Consider the following 13738-nt stretch of genomic DNA (forward strand, 5'->3'; position numbering starts at 1 on the left):
TCTGCCTTCTTCTTCGCGCCTGTTAAGACGTCCTTGAAAGGTTTCCAGATTCTCACAAGCTTCAGTGGAACTGTAGAAGTTTCGTTTCTCCAAACTAACCGATTCGTAACCGACACCTCCGCCCACTTATTCTTAAGGGCAAGTTGAAGCTGTCGATGTTTCACTCTTTGACACTGAGTCTCCCTATATGACCAACCACGAGCATTTCTCCTCTGCAGAGGAGAGGGACCTTGGTTGAAACCGAACGACAAGCCTCCGTCCCACGCTTACCTTTCAAACTTCTCACTGTTGCTGGTTTTCCCCTGCTGAATCACGTGGACAAAATCGTAAGTTAGAATGAAAGGCACTCGCTCGCGATTGATTCCAAATTTGGTCTTGAAGTTCCCCAGGAAGTGGCCGAAATCAATATGGAACAACTGCAGATAGACGTTTGAAGGGAAGGAAGGAAAACGTTTTACAATTCTCACATTGCAAATCCAGCAGTGCTTTTGTTTCAAACAAAAAAGGAGCAACATGTGTATGAAAGAATTCCGAATCTGTTAAAATATTCATGACTGGGAGAGACATAGGAACATGGTCAGCTAATGAATAGGCATAGCAACTAAAGTCAGCCAATGGGAGCTTCAACAGATCTGAGCCTGTGCAGAGAATTGAAACAGAAACTTGAGCAGTCTGCTGCTCTGAGAAGTAAACTAGCAGTCTATCTGGGCTTGTCTGCTGAAATGAAACTAACTGCTTGTGTTTCTCTCCTGTAACTCTCCTGCCTCGTGTTTACTTGGTAGAACCACCTGTCGGTATTATACATTTATTCATCTGTTCTTATGTGTATCAAGAAGTGAATGAATCCAGCTGAATCGGTTATCTGCGTGTGCTTTCTGGATTTGAATTTATGCAACAAACTCTTGACAGAATCAAAACTCTATGTAATATTTAGAATCAAGCAATTTACAATGCCCGGCATCACAATATGAATGAAATGCATAACCCTAACTTGGACAATGTTAGCCAACTCGTTAGGAATTTTTAGGTTACAAAATAATATGTGAAGTGGTATATAAGTCTTAAGTGCTATCGCTGTATCCACTAATCTACCCTAGGTTCCTATAGAATAAAATGGGAATTAACAAGGAAAGTCAGGTATGAGCTGCGGTGGCGCAGTGGTTAGAGGGCAGTACTGCAGGCTATTTCTACTGACTGCTGGCTGACTGCAATTTGGCAGTTCGAATCCCACCAGGCTCAAGGTTGACTCAACCTTCCGTCCTTCCAAGGTGGGTAAAATGAGGACCCAAATTGTTGGGGGCAAGAGGCTGAGTCTGTCAACCACTTAGAGAGGGCTGTAAAAGCACTGTGAAGCGGTATATACGTCTTAGGTACTATTCCTTCCTTCCTTCGTCCCTCTCTCCCTCCCTCCCAGTGGTTAGTATGCAGTATTGCAGGCTGACTGCCCACTGCTAGCAGTTCGATCCTGACCAACTGGCTCAAGGTTGATTCAGCCTCCCATCCTTCCGAGGTGGGTAAAACGAGGACCCAAATTGTTGGGGGCAATATGCCGACTCTGTAAACTGCTGAGTTTAGAGAGGGTTGTAAAGCCCTATTAAGTGGCATATAAGCCTTAAGTGCGATTGCTATCATGATCCCAACGTACCTGGCCATTCTCTCGCACCATGATGTTGTCGCTGTGACGGTCTCCAATCCCCAACACATACGTAGCTACGCAATATCCGGCGCATGAAAGCGTGAATTCCTCAATGGCCTGCTCCAGAGCATCGCTGCGCAAGAGAGGAGAACAGGCTGTTGAAGGAAAAGTCAACTTGCCTCTTGAAGGTGGCATAAAAAGTCACCCCTTTCCAAGCAGCAAACAGCCCAAAAAATGCCCCAAGATCGAATTCTTATCCCCCAAAAGATGTTCTCTTCCTCCCTTAAATTCATTTTAAGTTCTGCTGTCCTCAATTCTTACGATTCTTAAGAAAGATAATTCATCCAGTTAAGTATCTGAGGGCCTCAAAAGCATCATGAGAAGATCTACTTAAGAGTTATTGAAGAACTAGGTGTTTGAGACCCGCCGGTCATTAACATGCTTGTATTCCATGTTCCACATTTCACATGTAACCCTCTGCTCCTTCCAGCTAAATGAGTTGAGTAGACAATGGGCAGGACCCATGTCTGAGTAAACCTTCATACATTCCATCTCATCTTCATAGTCTTCTCAAACCTGATTTTGTTTAGGCTTTTAGAGGTAAACGTAAAAGTTCTCCTTGCACATATGTGCTAGTCTTTCCCGACTCTAGGGGGCGGTGCTCATCTCCGTTTCAAAGCCGAAGAGCCAGCGCTGCCCGAAGACGTCTCCGTGGTCATGTGACCGGCACGACTCAATGCCGAAGGCGCACGGAACGCTGTTACCTTCCCCCCAAAAGTGGTTCCTATTTTCCTACCTGCATTTTTTATGTGCTTTCCAACTGCTCGGTTGGGCGGAAGCTGGGACAAGTACCGGGAGCTCCCTCCGTTACGCGGCGCTAGGGATTCGAACCGCCGACCTTTCTGATTGACAAGCTCAGCGTCTTAGCCCCTGAGCCACCGCGTCCCTGTTAGGAGCACCTTTTATTCTGAGCCTCTTCATTCAAGATCTGAGTCACTGACACATCGGCTGTGCTAGCGCAGATTTCTGGGAGTTGTAGTCCCAGCCAATCTAAAAGGCCTGTGGGGGGGGGGGGCTTCCCATAGAACATACCCGGGATTTTTGGATTTCAGCCAATTCAAGAGGGCATCCTTGTTGAAAGCGGCAGTGGCCGCCATGTTGCTCTTGTTGAGTTGAATGTTGGCGATGGTGTCCGAATTCATCACCACTTCGATCAGCCCCATTTTGTCTCCTGTGGAAAGGCAGCCGTAAGGGGTCATCCTTGAGAGGAAGAAAGAGAGAGAGAGAAATCATCAGAACCTACCCTGGTGGGGGTGAAATGTGAGATGTCGGAGAGGGTACCGGCACCTCCACCAAGCCCAAAGTTGAGATCATAACCCAAGCAAGCAAGCTTTGGAAGAAGGATCAGATGAAAAGCGAATCGCAGGAAAGGGAACACTTCGTCACAATCGGTGGGAGTTAACGGAAGATAAAGACTGTAAGAGTGTCAAACTCTATTTCATTGAGGGCCACATCAGGGTTGTGTTTGATCTCCGGGTGGGCATGGCCAGCTTGATGTCACTCGTGTCGGGGGTGCCTGTGGTGGCCCAAGCGCTTTGCCAGCAAAAATGGGCTTCCGAGTTCCATTTTAGGCTGTGACAGCCTCCTGCAGCCCTCTCCCAGCGAAAACAGCTGATGAACTGCGGAGTCTGGGAGGGACGTACGCGGCTCTTTCGAGCTCCATTTTCACTGGCAGAGGCTCCGTGGGCCAGTCCTTTGCTGTTTCCAGGGTGACCAGATCTAAGCACCCCGTGGGCCTCATGTTTGACACCCCTGCTGTAGAAGAAACAGGATGGAGAAGGGACTTCATCGGCACCCTCCAAGGTTTGTATTACAGCTGCAGAAAGCAAAGTATTAAATTCTTTGGGACAGTTTACCCTTCACATCCACTCACCTCAAGTCGAGACCTTCTTGCTTCCATAAGATATCCATGAGTTGGATCATTTGTAGCGTTAACATATCCTGGCGGAGATCTGCCAAATGGAGAAAGGTTGGTTTGGCCCTTCGTGTCTCTCTCTCGTCTTTCCTACAACCCTCAACTTTCTCCAACCAGAAATCACAAGGAGGAGATCCATGTCCAAATATCATCGCCCTGAATTTTTCAGCTGGACCACAAGGGGGCGCTTTTGGCTAGGCAGAAGGATGCAAAACCCTGCCACGAACGCGGAGATGCATCTGATAATGTTAGCTAGTCTGGTAATGAAATGTCTGCAGGAAAGCAAGCTCAGAGAGCACTAAGCTCCCCCTGGATGCAGGATTTTTTTAGCATTGCTTAAAATCCTCTGCAGCTCCATCAGCTCACTCATATTTTTAATATTGTGTGTCTCCTTGGAGCCGAAGTCTTTATGGAAGAATAGAATAGAGTAGAGTAGAATAGAATAGAATAACTGAGTTGGAAGGGACCTTGGAGATCTTCTAGGCCAACCCCTTGCTTAGGCAGAAAACCCTACACCACTTCAGACAAATGATGTCCAACATCTTCTTAAAAACTTCCAGTGTTGGAGCATTCACAACTTCTGGAGGCAAGTTGTGCCACTGATTAATACTTCTCACTGTCAGGAAATTTCTCCTCTGTTCTAGGTTGCTTCTCTCCTTGATTAGTTTCCACCCATTACTTCTTGTTCTACCCTCAGGTGCCTTGGAGAATAGTTTGACTCCCTCTTCTTTGTGGCAACCTCTGAGATATTGGAACACTGCTATCATGTCTCCCCTAGTCCTTCTTTCTCTTAAGCTAAACATACCCAGTTCCTGCAACCGTTCTTCATATGTTTTAGCCTCCAATCCCCTAATCATCCTGGTTGCTCTTTTCTGCACTCTTTCTAGAGTCTCAAACTCTTTTTTATGGTGCGAATTAAGCCTCTGGATCATAAGTCTTGTTTGCTTTTAGCTAAAGGCAGAAGAAGCAATAGCAGATCTCCGATGTCCCCTCATCCTCTTTGTTGCTCTTCTCTGCACTCTTTCTACAGCTACATCGTGGCGACCAAAACTGAATGCAGTATTCCAAGTGTGGCTTACCAAGGCATTATAAAGTGGTATTAACCCTTCACGTGATCTTGATTCTATCCCTCTGTTGATGCAGCCTAGAACTGGGTTGGCTTTTTTAGCAGCTACTGCCCACGGCTGGCTCAGATTTAAATGGTTGTCCACTAGGACTCCAAGATCCCTCTCACAGTTACTGCTATTGAGCAAGGTACCACCTATACTGTACCTGTGATGGGTTCACCTCCCCTTCAACTTAAGAAAAACACTGGAAGCCAATCCTGAGGGGGAGGCTTCCTCTTAAATCTGCCTCGCAGTGGAAGGAGTAAGTGAACTCATCCCAGGGGAAGGAAACGGTGTGTGAGGACATCTAGCCTGACCCCTTGTACACAGTATCTTGCTAACCCAAAACTGGGTTTGTTGCTCTCTCTCTCTCTCTCTTACCATCTCCGTTTTTGAATATCAGGCCGGTGCCGTTACCTCCTGCCTCACCGTTGCTAAACATAATCCACAGCGGCTTCATCTTGGAATCCATGACGGTGCAAAGCTCTATGCTGAAAAGAGGCGCACACAAAAGGGTGGGTGGGTGGGTGTGACACACAACTCAAGTCCCTTGTTGAAAGGGAGAAAAAAAAAATCCTTACCGCTCCTTAAACCGAAGAACTGACCTAAACACACACATACACACACTAACTTTTAAGTAAAATCAGCATTTGTCTACCTTGGCAATTTTCAGGGGTGTGTGGACTTAAATTCCCAGAATTTCCCAGCGGGGTTGGCAGGAATAACAGAATACTTCATTGGCGACCCAGGCTTCCTTAAAAAGCAAGAAGCAGACTCTGGGTCCCCGGCAAAACTCCTTTTATTTACATAATAATAATAATAATAATAATTTTATTTGATTAGCCGCAACCCTCTCCCGAAGGACTCGGGGCGGCGTACAATCAAACAGATAAAAATACACATAAGACAAACATATATACAAAAAACAGAGACATATACATATGTGCATGGAGGAGGATGGACTTAAGTGAAAGACAGTTAAAAATACAGTTTAAAATCCCCTAATAAAATTACCAAATTAAAAAACCCATCAGGAGAGTTACTAAGTTATGGTCGAGCCAGGCCAGCTATTTGGTGGGTCTTGAGCTTGACACGGAAGGAGCGGAGGTCAGTAATAGTCCTAATTCCTTCCATTCACAGTCCGCGAGGCTTTAGCAAACAGTCTTTCAGAGGAATGTTTATCCACACGAACCTTATCTCGCTTGGTGAGCTGCCAGAGCAGCTCCGATAGTTTCCAAACGCATGGCAAGACAAAACTTTGCACAGAGTCTCTTATAGTCACAAACAGAACTTTCCACTCTTGAAATGACCGAAGGAACAAATTGTTTCCTGCGAAAGCCCCCTCCCCAATTCGCTCCTCTTTTGTTTCCTATGGGAGGGGTCAATCACCCCCAAGGTGTGGCTTTACTCCCAAGTCGACCCTGCTTTCTTAGTTGTTCTTGTCTTGTCTGGCAGCTCTGTGCATGCGCACACTGGGAACAGGCTCCAGCTGTTCCTCTGCCTCACTGCTGTCTAGCTCCCTCTCTGCCTCCGATGCAGAGCCCTCGTCTGAGCTTTCCTCAGCCCCCAGGACTGGCCTATGTCCCTCCCCAACCTCCTCACTGCCTGCTGCCAGCTCTGTCGGCTGCTGGTGGGCCATAACACTGGGGAATCCTGGGAGTTGAAGTCCCCCGCTCTTAAAATTGCCAAAGTTGAGAAACACTGAGTTAAAACAGCCAGTTATGAGGTGGTAGTTCTCTGAATTTGAATGAATGAATGACAAGTTGCGGCTATTTCTCCCTCTTTCCTCATTCACCCCAACTTCATCTCAGTGCTACTATGCCCATCCTTTTTAGCGGCTGCCCTGAATCGCGTGTCATGCCTGCAAGCCATCTTTGCTTTTTGGACTTCAGGCCTGCCACACTTTCTATCATGGGAAACTGGTAGGTGGGGATTATGTGGAGTTGGGTGATAAGTAGCCATAATGACATTCTTCTCAGAAAGCCAAGGTCATCCTTTGTCTCTCTGCACCTGGCAGGATCTGGATGGGAGGAATCTGTCTTGGTGGAAGTGAATGATTGGATCATGTGATGGGCTTGCGGGTTTTGGGGCAGGATCTTGAACTTTCAACTGGGTGGGGAAAACCGGGAAGCTTTCAGATTCGGGTTTTCCCAGATGGGCCAATGTGGCTCTTTTAATAAATTGGAACTTTGAGGAATTCTTCGCCTCGGACTATGATTTACTTTTGGATGCTATCTGGAACTCCTGACACGACCCTATTAATTTTCAGTCCCATCCTGAAATCATTTCCCCTTCCCCACAACGCCACTTTCTTCAGCCCCCCCCCCTTACCTGACTTTTGCCAGGAAGATTCGCGGATCCAGAGGAGACTGGAGATTGGAGAGGGCCTCTAGGTAGGTTTCTTGGCGCATACAAGTGTGCATGAATTCCTTGGTTTGAGGCTTGGTGTTTTTCTGAGCGCTGACCTTGATCAGGTCATTCAGGGCCTTCAATTTGTTGAGAGCTTCGCTCTTGAATTTGGAGACAGACAGAAAGTTAGATCCCACATGGTGCTTACTAAGACAATCCTCTAGAGCAGGGGTCTCCAAGCTTGGCAACTTTGAGACTTGTGGACTTCAACTCCCAGAGTTCCTCAGCCTTGCTGGCTGAGGAATTCTGGGAGTTGAAGTCCATAGGACTTAAAGTCTCCAAGGTTGAGAAACACTGCTCTAGAGGTTGGAAATAATAGCAGAATACTTCATTGGACAAATGTGATTAGATAAACAAGGAATTTGTCCATGGGGCAGAAGTTCTCAAGTGCCCGTTGAGATGAATCCGGAGAGAGGACAGAAAATTAGATCAAATGGATCCCACAAGGGCATCCTCGCTAAGACACTGATTGTATATCTTGAGGTTGGAAATAATAACAGAATACTTCTTTGGCCAATTGTGATCAGACGCACAAGTTCTCGGAAGTTCTCACATGCCAGTTGAGTTGGCATATGGACTTATGTTGTTTAGTCTTTTTTTGTCTTTGCTGATTGTTCTGACCTAGGCCTCCCAAGAGCATGAAGAAAACTCCTTGCCCCAACAAAAAAACCCTTTTATTAATTGACTGAATTCTGCTCATTCACATCCAGCAAAATCTTTCGAGGGAGGATTTACAGTCACAGGCCTTATCCGACTTGGAGAGCTGCCAGGCCGGTATCTGCAAAACGTGGCAAGGAGCCTCGGAGAGTCACGAACCAATGAAGCAAACTAATGGTCTCCTGCAAACTCCACTCCCCTTTCGCTCCTCTTTTATTCCCTCTGGGAGGGGCCATTCATCGTCCACTTCTGGCCTTTCTCCCAAGTTGACCCCTGTTCTTTAGCTGTTCCCTTCGTCTGGCAACTCTGCGCATGCGCACACTGGCAACAGGCTCCAGCTGTTCTTCTGCCTCACTGATGTCTGACTCTGAAGGTAGCTGATAACTGGCATACGGCTCTGGCCCCCTCTCTGCCTCTGACACAGAGCCCTCATCAGAGCCTTTCCCAGACTCCAGGACTGAAAAACTGAATAAATTGTATGCCGGCAGGTATCACCCATTGGCGGTTGTGACGCATATTTTGAGCGACGGGGAGCCGCAGCAGAGGGATGAAAGAGCCACATGCGGCTCCAGAGCCACAGGTTGCTGACACCCGCCCTAGACCAATCTCACTTCCCAAGGGAGCCTCCTTACCTGCTTCATCAGAGCTTTGATATGGTGAGCATTTCCCCGGCAATAGGCCTCGAGAATCAGGCCAAACCTTAAGGCAAGCGAAGGGAAGTGCATTTCCGATCTAACCACGGTTAAAACGTCGAAGGAGACATGGAACCCGAGCAAGAAAAAAAAAAAGACAGAAGTTTAATCATGGGGGAGTTACAATATATTGCCTGGAGAGCTGTGGCTCATTGAGTTTCTTCTTATCTCCCGCTCATTTCCCTTGACTGTTGGTAGTTCAGATTCTTGTAGAGAGCTTAAACTTGCAATACATTTTTATACTAATTTGAACTGCCCAAATCTCCTGATTTCCCCGGGGACTTGATAAATTAACATACATATGAGCCTTGGTGGCCCAGGGATTAGAGGGCAGTACTGCAGGCTATTTCTGCTGCCTGCCGGCTGCCTGCAATTTGGCAGTTCAAACCTCACCAGGCTCAAGGTTGACTCAGCCTTCCATCCTTCCGAGGTGGGTCAAATGAGGACCCAGATTATTGGGGGCAAAAGGCTGACTCTGTAAACCACTGAGAGAGGGCTGTGAAGTGGTATATAATTCTAAGTGCTATTGCTGTTTTCCTTCCTTCCCTCCCTCCCTCTCAGTGGTTAGAATGCAGTATTGCAGCCTAACTCTGCCCACTGCCAGGAATTCGATCCTGGCTGGCTCAAGGTCAACTCAGCTTTCCATCCTTCCGTGGTGGGTAAAATGAGGACCCAAATTGTTGGGGGGGCGATAGGCTGACTCTATAAACCGCTTAGAGAGCGGCTGTAAAGCGGTATATAAGTCTTAAGTGCTATTGCGATATAAGTGACAAAGTTATTCTAAGTCTAATCGGCATATACTAAAATGAAATTTCATTGCATACAGCTCTCAAAGAGTCACCATCTCCAATCTACACTACTAAATAAATGACAAAATAAATAAATACAAAATTGTGTCATATATATTATATGACACAGAGAAACAACACCGCCTCGGGGTTTTCAGTTAACTAAGCCTCCATGTTCCAGGGCAGCCTATCTGCAAATCTCAACTGCTGAGAAGTGAATGTAAGCAAAGGGCTGGGGATACAATACAATACAATACAATAGTAGAGTTGGAAGGGACCTTGGAGGTCTTCTAGTTCAACCCCCCTGCCTAGGCAGGAAACCCTATACCGTTTCAGACAGATGGCTATCCAACATCTTCTTAAAGACTTCCAGTGTTGGGGCATTCACAACTTCTGGAGGCAACTTCTGTTCCACGGATGAATTGTTCTAACTGTCAGGAAATTTCTCCTCAGTTCTAAGTTGCTTCTCTCCTTGATTAGTTTCCACCCATTGTTTCTTGTTCTACCCTCAATGGATGGATGGGGGTATGTGTGTATGTGTCTGTCATCATTTCCTCAAAATGTCCAATCCCAGTGAACGGATCGTAAACCCGCCTTGTTTCTCCCAAAAACCTCTTTTCTCACCTGAGATGCCAGAAAAGGAAATGGCCGATCTTCCGGTTGGATAAGGCCCTGCTCAAAAGGAACCTGGTTAATTCACAGTCTAAGTATGACTGGTATTTCAAAACTTGAACCAGCTGTAGGAGATACTGGAACAATTCGGCATCCCTGAGGAAGGAAGAGCAGAGGGTTAATCGATACCCCCCTCGGTTGCATTGTTGTGGCCTGAGCTGGCAGTAGGGTCGGACAGTGAGGAGGTTGGGGAGGAGCACGGGCCAGTCCTGGAGTCTGGGGAAGGCTCGGACGAGGGCTCTGCGTCGGAGGCAGAGACGGGGCTGAGGCAGTCTGGCAGTGATCAGGTGCCTACGGAGCTAGACAGCAGTGGGGCAGAGGAACAGCTGGAGCCTGTTCCCAGTGCGCACATGCGCAGAGCTGCCAGAAGAAAAGAACAGCTCAGAAATCAGGGTCGACTTGGGAGTAAAGTCACAGGTGGACGGAGACTGCCCCCTCCAATAGGAAATAAAAGAGGAGCGAAAGGGGAGTGGGCTTTTGCAGGAAACCGTTCGTTCAGTCGTTCGATTCATTTCAGGAGTGTGAAGATCTGTCCGTGAATCTCCGAGACTCTGTGCCCTGCCTTTCCTTGCACAGCACCTCATTTGACAAATATTGACATGGCAGCTTTCCAAGATAGATAAGGTTGGTGGTCATAAATACTCCTTAGAAAGACTGTTTGCCAGGCCTTGAATGAAAGGAATTCACCTTCGTTTAATAAAAGGGGTTTTGTCGAGACCAGGACTCTGCCTCCTGCTTTTTGGGGAAGCCTATGTCAGAACCTGCATAGCCATTCAGACAACACGTTTAATCCCGAGGGAATTATCCTATTTTCTGGGTTTCCAGGTTTATACTAACCGCGATCCAGGTTTCAACAAACCCATTTTGGCCCGTTGAGGGGACGGAGCTGTCAGATCTTTAAAACAAATAGATATCTCTCGTTGGAGGATTGATTTGACTCCCATCCTGGGCAGGGGTGGGTTGCTTCTTATTTTTACTACTGATTCACAACCCATGCTCAACACAGGTGCATACACGTGCAGTCACTAAAAAACAAAGCTGACAGCGGTCCAGCGGCGGCAAGGGAACGGTTCGGGGGCGTGGCCAGCCTGGGTCGCTGCCGGTTCTGCCACCCAGGCCTGAATTCCACCATCAGTTCGGCCGAACTGAGCTGAAGCGGGAGCAAACCACCTCTGATCCAGGAGACAGGGATGATGAGACTTGTAGTCCAATCCACCTGGGGAGTCCCACATTCAGGGGAGGGGGGAGTTCAGCAACCCTGAGCCCCCTTTCCCCCCCCCCCTCATTCGCACGGTCAATTCCATCTCCCTCTGTGTTTTGTCACGCCCTTTTTGCCATGATTTTCTCAACGCCCAAAAGATATCAAGGCGCAAACCATACCTCGGATCGATATTTTTCAATCTTGGCCATTTTTAACCTGAGAGTTGAAAGTCTACCCAACTCCCAGAATTCACGGCTGGCTGGAGAATTCCGGGAGTTGAAACCCACCCATCTTAAAATCGCCGCGGTTTAGAAACGCCGCCCCGGGTTGAAGTGTGTCCCCCTTTTTAAAGTAAAACCCGAAATTGTATTCGGGCACAACTGCAGCCTTTCCTTTCCAAAACTGCCTCCTCTTTTCCTTTCTCTCTCTCTCTTCCCCACCCCATCCCTCTTTCCTCCCCCCCTTCTTTGAGAGAGGGATTTTTAACTCACGTCAGCTTTTTCAGGGAGTTGACGGTGAAGCAGCTCACGTTGGGATCCGGGAAATTGAAATCTAAAAGCTCCAAGGCATTGAGGACGGGAAGCTCTGGCCATGATTGCAGCAAAAATATCATCTGCAAGAAAAGCGCAGGATCAGATCTGGATGAGGCCAAGCCTCTTGTCATATCTTGGACGCCGTTCACCCCCCCCCCTTTCTGTCAGAAAAGCACTGAAGGTAACGCTGCCCTGGTACACTGCCCCTAAATAAGGAGGCTTGATTTAACAGCTTGGCCTATACAATTATAGCTTTATTGATTAGCCTGTAGGCCATATCAAAGCACAAGGTTCAACCACATATCACCAATAAAACCCTATACAAACAATTTAAAATAGTAACAGTAAAGGTTCCCATTGCACATGTGTGCTAGTCGTTCCTGACTCTAGGGGACGCTGCTCATCTCTGTTTCAAAGCCGAAGAGCCAGCGCTGCCCGAAAACGTCTCCGTGGTCATGTGGCCAGCATGACTCAACGCCGAAGGCACACGGAGCGCTGTTACCTTCCCACCAAAGGTGGTTCCTATTTTTCTACTTGCATTTTTTACATGCTTTCGAACTGCTAGATTGGCAGAAACTGGGACAAGTCACAGGAGCTCACTCCGTGACATGGCGCTAGGGATTCGAACCGCCGAACTGCCAACCTTTCTGATCGACAAGCTCAGCATCTTAGCTCCAGAGCCACCGCATCCCTTAATTTATAATAGGAGTAGGATGAAATACAATAGTTTAGGATAAGATACAATATAATTTAATACATAAATGCGTAAAATAGAATTCTCGTTTGCTTAGTAGAGAAAACTTTCCTCTCATTCACCAAATGCTTTACTAGCTGGAGTAAAAAACTGGAGTAAAAGATTAACCTCTCAAGTAGTAAAATTAAAACTTTAAGTTTAAAAGTTAAAAATTGATTTAAAAGCAGAGTATTTTTTTAAAAAAAGAATAAAAATAGAGAGCAAAAAGGAGAACGAAGTTAAAAGTTAAAAATTGATTTAAATTTCCATTACCAGTTCGGCCAAACCAGTCAGAACTGGTAGAATATCACCTCTGAATTTGGGGCAGTTTTATAGACAAGTTTCTAAAATTAATTGCTTGTCATCCCCGGCTAAATATTTTGTCCCCGGTGGATCTTAATTAAAATTCTCACCTGAGCCACATCCTCGTGTTTATTCCACTTGGTTACCATAAGCAGTTTAGCCAATGCGCCTGGATACTGATCCCGAATCTGGTATCTCATTTTCCACACCAAATCTTTCTCGTGCTCATATAGTTCGATGCAAGATCTACGCTCCAGTATCTCCTTCAGCTGCTGTTTCTAGACAGACCACAAGGTGGCGGTCAAGAGCAAGACAGAAAGCTAACAATTTACCCCACTAGAAAAGGAGGAAGTTAAATGTATAAGAAAGACTTTTTGAAGGGTGGGGGGCTTAGAAAAGCTGTCTGTGGTTTTTTTTTTGCAGGCTTATGGGGGGAAAGTAGGGGGGGATTCTTCAGGGATTAAAAAAAAGGGGGCCAAAAGGGGAAGCCCATCGTCCCCTGCGCAAGAAAAGCAGAGAGGTTTAGTTGTTTAGTTTAGTTGAAGAGAGGAAAAGGAAATACAGAAATGTCTCACGAAAAGAATATAAAATTAAGCCCAGACGTTGTTGAGTAGGAAAGATCTTTTCTATGGTAAACCTTAGCCGCTTGAAGACAGGTGGACTTCAACTCCCAGAATTCCCTAGCCAGCAAGCATATTCTTACAACTTTTTTAAAAAAAAAATTAATTGCTTTACTTTCCTGCATTGCTGGATTTAAATAAGGAGTTTAAAAACACCTTTGAACAGTGGCCTTGGAAGGTTGAAATATTTAAGATTCGGTCCCTGCTTTTAAGAGGGCACGGTTGTGTCTTTTGAAGGTCTCCTGCTTGAGCAGGGGGTTGGACTAGAAGATCTCCAAGGTCCCTTTCCATTCTGTTATTATTATCCATCATTTGTCTGAAGTGCTATAGGGTCTCCTGCGCAAGCAGGGGGTCAGACTAGAAGACCTCCAAGGTCCCTTTCCATTCTGTTATTCTGTTGTTATTATCCATCA

At 46.5% G+C, this 13738-nt stretch overlaps 1 protein-coding gene across 2 annotated transcripts in view; it reads right to left on the bottom strand.

The window, feature by feature from the left end:
* Nucleotides 1–13738, bottom strand: part of PIK3CD (phosphatidylinositol-4,5-bisphosphate 3-kinase catalytic subunit delta) — a 45723-nt gene that overhangs the window by 3952 nt on the left and 28033 nt on the right. For both annotated transcript variants that reach the window (XM_081955501.1, XM_081955500.1), the window contains exons 12-21: nt 12816–12983; nt 11628–11749; nt 9888–10031; nt 8416–8515; nt 7049–7227; nt 5099–5208; nt 3570–3648; nt 2729–2896; nt 1646–1769; nt 271–416 (exon numbers count right to left, since the gene is read on the bottom strand). In XM_081955501.1, coding sequence (XP_081811627.1) covers nt 271–416; nt 1646–1769; nt 2729–2896; nt 3570–3648; nt 5099–5208; nt 7049–7227; nt 8416–8515; nt 9888–10031; nt 11628–11749; nt 12816–12983 — 1340 coding nt within the window. The remainder of the gene's footprint in view (nt 1–270; nt 417–1645; nt 1770–2728; nt 2897–3569; nt 3649–5098; nt 5209–7048; nt 7228–8415; nt 8516–9887; nt 10032–11627; nt 11750–12815; nt 12984–13738) is intronic.

The sequence above is a fragment of the Natrix helvetica genome (genome assembly GCF_964273705.1).
Source record: "Natrix helvetica genome assembly, chromosome: 5".
Classification (NCBI taxonomy): Eukaryota; Metazoa; Chordata; class Lepidosauria; order Squamata; family Natricidae; genus Natrix; species Natrix helvetica.